Genomic DNA, 8,339 nt, shown 5'->3' on the forward strand with positions numbered 1-8,339 from the left:
GCAGTGGCGTGATCTCGGCTCCCTGCAACCCCTTGCCTCCCAGGTTCAAGTGATTCTCCTGCCTCAGCCTACACAGTTGCTGGGATTACAAGCACCCACCACCATGCCTGACTAATTTTTGTATTTTTAGTAGAGACAGGGTTTCACCATGTTGGCCAGGCTGGTCTCAAACTCCTCACTTCATGATCTACCCACCTTGGCCTCCCAAAGTGCTGGGATTACAGACGTGAGCCACCGCACCCGGCCTGTCTCAGAGCCTTCAAAGTGAGTCAGTCACAGGTGAAATCCCACCTCTGTCTATTGGCAGACTTGTTTCTTTTCCTGGGCCTCTGTTTCCACATCTGTGCAATGGGAACAGTTACTTATGGTGGCTGCTGAATGAGGTAGTGTGTGTTTGAGCAAACCCAGGGGAATTGCTCAAACAGCAGCTGCTATGACTATTGCTATAGTGACTGCTGTTGTAGTCATGCTGAGTGAGAAAAAGAGGTTGAAGAGGGTCAGAGGAGGAGTCCTGGGAAGTTCCCCAGTCACCCTGAAAAACTGGTTCAACCTCTGTCTGTGCTTCCATCCCAGGGAGTATAGGTGGAGCCTCCAGAGCCCATGGACAGGGCATGCTGGGGCTGGGCCAGCCTCAGCGGTGTCTCTAAGGCACCCCTGGGATCCCCACTGAGCTGGCCTACTTCAGACAGCCAGGGCCCACCCCTCTGGCCCCCTTAGTGTCCAGCTCGTGGCCCCTTGGCATTTCCACAAGACGCCAAGATGGAGATTCCCATGGGGACCCAGGGCTGCTTCTCAAAGAGCCTCCTGCTCTCAGGTAAGGAGGAAATAGACCCTAAAGGCCGAGGGGAAAAATGGGGACTCAGCCCAGAGATAGAAGTTTCCTCTTAGAAGTAGGGAAAGATTACCTGAGAGGAGGAAATCAGAGTATGATGGGGGAGGGGCAACAGAATCACAGCCTCATTGCCATTTTATCTATGGAATTTTCTATAATGTTAGGACCATGAAGTCAGGAATTTATGTATGTTTGGTTCCCTGCTATATCTCCAGTGTCTAGAAATTGAAGGAAGTTTAGATGTATTATATATAGTTGGTATTATGGTTTATATATTACATATGCCTATAAGTATTGGTTGAATAAATGAATGAATGAATTCAGAGAGTCCATGTGTTTAGAAGCAGGCCACACAGCATCTCAAGGTAGAAAAACCTCTGGATCAATAGGATGGCAAATCTGTGGTATCTATGCCTATGTTCCCACGCCTGCACCCAGGGCAGACATCACTAATCAATCCCAGCATTGTTTCCAATGAGCAGCACTCAAAGTCCTTGCTCCCGGCTGAAGATCTCTATCTAGAGAGGAGCATGCCATGGTCCCTGGCAACACCCCTGATCTCAGCCCTTCCCTATAACTTCCCACAGCCTCAATCCTGGTCCTCTGGATGCTCCAAGGCTCCCAGGCAGCCCTCCACATCCAGAAGATTCCAGAACAGCCTCAAAAGAATCAGGACCTTCTCCTGTCAGTCCAGGGTGTCCCAGACACCTTCCAGGACTTCAACTGGTACCTGGGGGAGGAGATGTATGGAGGCACGAGGCTATTTACCTACATCCCTGGGATACAACGGCCCCAGAGGGATGGCAGTGCCATGGGACAGCGAGACATCGTGGGCTTCCCCAATGGTTCTATGCTGCTGCGCCGCGCCCAGCCTACAGACAGTGGCACCTACCAAGTAGCCGTTACCATCAACTCTGAATGGACTATGAAGGCCAAGACTGAGGTCCAGGTAGCTGGTAAGTGTTAGGGTCTGGGGATAAGGTGAGGAAGCTAATGAGCCCTGAGCAGCTACCATGCACCAGGTGCTGTGCAAACACCATTTCATTTGGTCCTCTCATTCATTCACTTGACACATATTGAGCGTCTACTGTGTACCAGTCCCCAGAGATAGTCTTTAACCCTCACATGCATTAACTAATAAAATATCTATGAAATGCTTGCCTTGTGCCTGACACTGGAGAATGTACCATCTCGTTTACCTTTCACATGCACTGACATTAACCACATTTTAATTGAGCACTTACTGTATGCCTGGTTGTGAGGAATGCATCCCTCAATCTTTATGTTCATAAGGTGAGTATTTACTGATGAATCCACTCGGGGCAAAGTGTGAGGAACAGGGTGGTGGACAATAATGACAGCTGGCATTTCTTGGGTGCTTGTGAAGAGCCAGGCACCATCTTAAACCTTTTCCCTAAAGCATAGTTTCTCAGCTTCAGCACTACTGATGTTTTGTATTGGCCAGTTCTTCCCACTAGAGGGTCTGTGCGTTGCAGAGATTTCAGCAGCACCCCTGGCCTCTACTCACTGGGTACCAGTAGCACCTTCCTAGTCATGACAATCAAAAATGTCTTCAGATATTACCAAATGTCTCCAGCCTGGGATAAGAATCACCCCTGGTTGAGAACCACTACCCTATATTTACTCATTTTTACCTTAAAACAACTCCATGAGGTGGGTGCCATTATTGTCTCCATTTTACAGATTGAAAAATAGAGGCACGCGGTGGTTATGACTTGCTGAGTAAAGAACATGAACCAGAATGATATGACATGGGAAGGGGGGTCATCAGGGAGACCTCACTCAAGAAGTGACCTTAGAGGAGAGACAAGAAGAAGGTGATTGAGGGATGGAGGTGCTGTGGCCCCTTGGCATTTCCACAGGATGCAGATCACCCCAGAATTCGTATGCTGAAATCCTAAACTCCAAGATGATGGTATTAAAAGGTGGGACTTGGGTCCCACCCAAGCACAGTGGCTCATACCTGCAATCCCAGCATTTTGAGAGGCTGAAGTGGGTGGATCACCTGAGGTCAGGAGTTCGAGATCAGCCTGGCCAACATGGTGAAACCCTGGCTCTACTAAAAAATACAAAGATTAGCTGGGCATGGTGGCAAGTGCCTCTAATGCCAGCCACATGGGAGGCTGAGGCAGGAGAATCACTTGAACCCGGGAGGCAGAGGTTGCAGTGAACCAAGATCATGCCACTGAACTCCAGCCTGGGCAACAGAGCAAGACTCCATCTCAAAAAATAAAAAAGTGGGGCTTGTGGGAGGTGATTAGATCATGAGGGTAGAGCACTTGTAAATAGATTGCATGCCTTTTAAAAAAAAAAAAATTGTGGAGACAGGGTCTTACTGGTATTGCTCAGGCTGGTCTCAAACTCCTGGCCTCAAGCAATCCTTCCACCTTGGCCTCCCAGTCCTGGGATTACAAGAGTAAGCCATCATGCCCAGTCTCGGCTCACTATAACCTCCACCTCCCAGGCTCAAGTGATCCTCCTACCTCAGCTTCCCATGTAGCTGGGACTGTAGGCGTGTGCCATCACATCCGGCTAATTTTTTTTTATTTATTAGTAGTGACTGGGTTTCGCCATGTTGCCCAGGCTGGTCTCCAACTCCCGAACTCAGGTGATCCACCCACCTCAGCCTCCTAAAATGCTGGGATTACAGGCGTGAGCCACCACTCCTGGTCCCTAGTTAAATTTTAAAATGGGTTTTGGACAGTGGATAGAAAAAATTTTAGAGAAACGGATGAAATAGGCAAAAGTTAATTCAACACATGCATTCATTTGATTACACAAATCTGCATAAAATGACCCTCTAGTCCGGTTGGAGACAACAGTCCTCACTTCACTCATGGAGCCTGAGGTGGCTTCTCCCCACGTTTCCGGGGCTCCCAGGTCACAGGTGCCCCTTTTGGAAGCTGCACAGCGTGGTCATTAGGGAGTTCAGGTGGCGTGGGTATGATCCCAGCACTGCGCTTATAGTGAGCCATCAGGCAAGGCAATTTACTGTTCCATGCCTCAGTTTCCTTATCTGTAAAATGGCATAGAGTTTCTTTGTTGGATCATTGAGAGAACAGTGTGTGTGTGTGTGTGTGTGTGTGTGTGTGTATTTCAAACTTCATAACAACCCTAAGAGCTAGGCATTCGTATTATTCTCATTTCACAGACGAACCAAGTCACAGAGAGATGGAGTAATTTGCCCAAGGTCACACAGCCAGTAGGCAACATTAGGATCTCGTAATCTATGAGCTTAGCTGCCAAGAAGGGTTGGGATAGAACAGATGTCCAGTTTGAGAGTAAAGCGGGGAGGTCAGAGGGTAAGAGCCAGGTAGGCGTGGTCTTAATTCTGGCAAGTCCAATTTAAGAATCCTCCGAGTCCCCTACATCTCCTGCAAAACACAGCCCAGAACCTCATCCTTCTGCTAAAAGGATTCAGGTATCATCAACTGAGGTGAGAAAAAGCAAAGCAGATTGGCTCTGGGCTTGATGACTCACGTCTGTAATTCCAACACCTTGGGAGGCCAAGGCGGGAGAACTGCTTGAGTCCAGGAATTTGAGACCAGCCTGAGTAATTTAGTGACACCTCTTCTTTATAAAAAATTTTAAAATTAGCCAGGAGTGGTGGTGTGTGCCTGTAGTCCCAGCTACTTGGGAGACTGAGGTGGGAGGATGGCTTAAAGCCCAGGAATTCGAGGCTGCAGTGAACCACGATCATGACATTGCACTCCAGTCTGGGCAACAGAGTGAGATGCTGTTTCAAAAAAGAAAAAAAAAATCAGTTTGATGGGGTAGAGTTGGGGAGCTTGTCAGCAAACAGATTTTGGATGTGCTGAGGATCATATGAAACCCTAGGGAACTGGTGACATTGAGATAGGGGAGAGCTGAGGAGTTCCATCTGGGACATGTTGAAAATTTTTTTAATAGAGATAGGGTCTCACTATGTTGCCCAGGCTGGTCTCGAACTCCTGGGCTCAAGTGAACGTCCCACCTCAGCCTCCCAAATTGCTGAGATTACAAGCGTGAGCAACGCGCCCGGCCCACTGGGACATGTTGGATTTTATGTGCCACCCAGATGGTTGGATACTCAAATCTGAAAAGCAGGAGAAAACTCTGGGCTAGAAATAGGAAACTGCACCTCAGTTCTCCAGGCAGTCACTGAAACAGTCGGTGAGGGATTGGGGGAGCCCTCAGGAGACACAGTCCCCCCTCTCTCTCTTTCTTTCTCTCATCCCTCAGAAAAGAATAAGGAACTGCCCAGTACACACCTGCCCACCAACGCTGGGATCCTGGCAGCCACCATCATTGGATCTCTTGCTGCTGGGGCCCTTCTCATCAGCTGCATTGCCTATCTCCTGGTGACAAGGAACTGGAAGGGCCAGAGCCACAGGTACAGGGTCCCCAGGCGTCCCTCTCCTGTCTCCTCCCACTGTCTTCTCAAGCCCCGTGGATTCTTCCACAAGTCACATCATCCGGCTCATACACAATCTCATCAAATCTTGGAACTCCTGGGGTGAAAAGGATCTTTCTATCCTGTGTAAAACAGAATTCTGCATTGCAAGGGACAGGAAACCTATTCTTAAACTGACTTACCAAAAACAAGGAATTTTAGACAGGGTCTCGCTGTGTCACCCAGGCTGGAGTGCAGTGGTGCAATCACGACTCACTGCAGCCTCGACCTCCCTGGGCTCAGGTGATTCTTTCACCTCAGCCTCCCAGGTAGCTGAGACTACAGGTGTGCATCACCAGGCCTGGCTAATTTTTTTTTTTTTTTTTTTGGTAGAGATGAGGTTTTGCCCAGGCTGGTCTTGAACTCCTGGGCTCAAGTGATCTTCCAGCCTTGGCCTCCCAAAGTGCTGAGAATACAGGCATGCGCCACTGTTCCCTGCCCAAAAACAAGGAATTGTTTAATACTACATAACTTATTAACTTCAGGTAGGGCTGCATCCAGGGGCTCAATGTTCTCAAGTGACTCCTTTATATACTCCTCAACTCTGTATTTTTCTTCGGTGGCTTCATTCTCAGGCAGGCTCTCCCCTGTTGCGACAAGATCACTCCCAAGGGGCAGGCTCATACGCCACCGGTTCAGCCATTCCTAGCAAGGAGACAACCTTGTTCCTGGTAGCTCCAGCAAAAGCCCCAAGTCTACCTCTCATTGGCTTAACTCAGATCACTTGAGTTTTCATGACCCAATCACTGTGGCCAGGGGTTGGTGGCCAGGGAAAGCCCTGATTGGCCAAACTTGGGCTATTTGTGCAGCCCCAGAGCCTGGGATAGATCCAACTCCGTTTAATCAAATGAATTGAGAGTGTAGACCAGCCCTCCAAAGGAAAACTGGATGCTATTGTCAAAGAAGGGGAGTGGTCAGCGGCAGGCAAAGCTATCAGATGCCACCTACCTCTTTGTGGGGAGAGAGAGAGAGTTGGGGTCCTGTTTCCCCCAGGGAGAGTCTATTCGTGAAAAATTCCTTTCTTATGACATCAGCGTCTTCAGAACTTTGTCTCTTGAAATTGATTCTGAACTGATTGTAGATAAGATGTCTAATTTTTCTGCCACTCACTGGTTCCCAGAATTTGAAAGCAGCAATTTTGTCTCCTTTCCTAACTCTTCCTTATGTGCCATGGATTTCTTCTTCTTCTTCTTCTTCTTCTTCTTTCTTCTTTCTTCTTTCTTCCTCTTCTTCTTCTTCTTTCTTCTTTCTTCTTTCTTCCTCCTCCTCCTCCTCCTCCTTCTTCTTCTTCTTCTTCTTCTTCTTTTTTTTTTTTTGAGACAGTCTTGCCGCAGTGCAGTGGAGCAATCTTGGCTCACTGCAATCTCTGCCTCCGGGGCTCAAGCAATTTCGTGCCTCAGCCTCCCAAGTAGCTGGGACTACAGGCATGCACCACAACACCCGGCTAATTTTTTTGTATTTTAGTAGAGATGGGGTTTCACCATGTTGCCCTGAGTGGTCTCAAACTCCTAATCTCAGGCAATCCGCTGGCCTCTGCCTGCCAAAGTACTGGAATTACAGGTGTGAGCCACTGCGCCTGGTCTATTTTTTCTTTTTTAGAGAGACAGGGTCTTGCTCTATCACCCAGGCTGGAGTGCAGTGGCGTGATCATAGTTTACTACAGCCTCAGACTCCTGGGCTCAAGTGATTCTCCCACCTCAGCCTCCTGGGTAACTAGGACCACAGGCCTGTGCTACCACACCTGGCTAATTATCTGTATTATTATTTTTTGTAGAGATGGGGTCTTGCTATGTTGCCGAAGCTGACCTCAAACTCCTGGCCTTAAGCGATCCTTCCACCTCAGCCTCCCAAAATGCTCGAATTACAGGCATGCACCACCATGCCTAGCTTATTTTTTACTTTTTGTAAAAATAAGATCTCCCTGTGTTGCCCTGGCTGGTCTTGAATTGCTGGGCTCAAGCCATCCTCCCATCTTAGCCCCGGAAGTAGCTGGGACTACAGGAATGCACCATTTCCAAGCTTGCTTGCTTCTTGTTTTGCTCTTGTCGCCCAGGCTGGAATCCAGTGGCGCAATCTCAGCTCACTGCAACCTCCCCTTCACGGGTTCAAGCGATTATGCTGCCTCAACTTCCTGAGTAGCTGGAATTACAGGCACCCACCACATCGCCTGGCTAATTTTTGTATTTTTAGTAGAGACAGGGTTTCACCATGTTGGCCAGGATGGTCTCAAATCCTGACCTCAGGTGATCTGCCCGCCTTGGCCTCCTGAAGTGCTGGGATTACAGGTGTGAGCCCCTGCGCCCAGTCAATTATTATTTTTTGTACTCAAAACCGCACGCACACCTTCCACCCCCTCCCGCCTCTCCATTTTCCTTCATAGGGAAGGAATGTTGCCCTCTGATATACTCCAATTTTCTTCCCCTCTCTTTCCCCCCTAGACTGCCTGCTCCAGGGGGCCAGGGATCTCTCTCCATCTTGTGCTCTGCTGTGTCCCCAGTGCCTTCAGTGACGCCCAGCACATGGTTGGTGCTTGTAAATACTTATTTGGTGAATTAACAAACTCGCTATAGTGGTGTCAAGAGTACTTTTGTTTCAGACTCAAAGTCTCACTCTATTGCCCAGGTTGGGGTGCAGTGGTGCAATCATAGCTCACTGTAGCCTCGACCTCCCTGGTTCAAACTATCCTCCCACCCCGAGTCTTCCAAGTAGCTGGGACCCCAGGTGCGCACCACCACGCCTGGTTAATTTTTGTAGAGATGGAATCTCACTTTGTGGGTCAGGCAGGTCTCAAACTCCTGGCCTCAAAAAATTATCCTGCCTTGGTCTCCCAGTGTGCTGGGAGTATAGTCATGAGCCACTTCACTTGGTTCCAGTGTACTTTTTAAATTAAGGGTATTCAGGACGGGTGAGTGACTCATACCTGTAATCCCGGTATTTTGGGAGGCCAAGGCGGGTGGATCACTTAAGGTCAGGAGTTCGAGACCAACCTGACGAACATGGTGAAAACCTGTCTCTACTAACAATACAAAATTATCCAAGCATGGGCCGGGTGTG

At 48.7% G+C, this 8,339-nt stretch overlaps 1 protein-coding gene across 3 annotated transcripts in view; it reads left to right on the top strand.

Moving 5' to 3' along the window:
* CEACAM19 (carcinoembryonic antigen-related cell adhesion molecule 19) overlaps positions 1–8,339 on the top strand; it is a 27,079-nt gene that overhangs the window by 13,507 nt on the left and 5,233 nt on the right. For 2 of the 3 annotated variants that reach the window (XM_011975066.1, XM_011975068.1), the window contains exons 1-4: positions 280–814; positions 1,420–1,788; positions 5,075–5,225; positions 7,724–7,807. In XM_011975066.1, the coding sequence (XP_011830456.1) occupies positions 760–814; positions 1,420–1,788; positions 5,075–5,225; positions 7,724–7,807 (659 nt within the window). In that variant the 5' untranslated portion in view covers positions 280–759. Of the gene's footprint in view, positions 1–279; positions 815–1,419; positions 1,789–5,074; positions 5,226–7,723; positions 7,808–8,339 lie in introns of those variants that run through there. The other variant, XM_011975067.1, reaches the window with a different exon arrangement.

Source organism: Mandrillus leucophaeus, unplaced genomic scaffold (genome assembly GCF_000951045.1).
Source record: "Mandrillus leucophaeus isolate KB7577 unplaced genomic scaffold, Mleu.le_1.0 Scaffold151, whole genome shotgun sequence".
Classification (NCBI taxonomy): Eukaryota; Metazoa; Chordata; class Mammalia; order Primates; family Cercopithecidae; genus Mandrillus; species Mandrillus leucophaeus.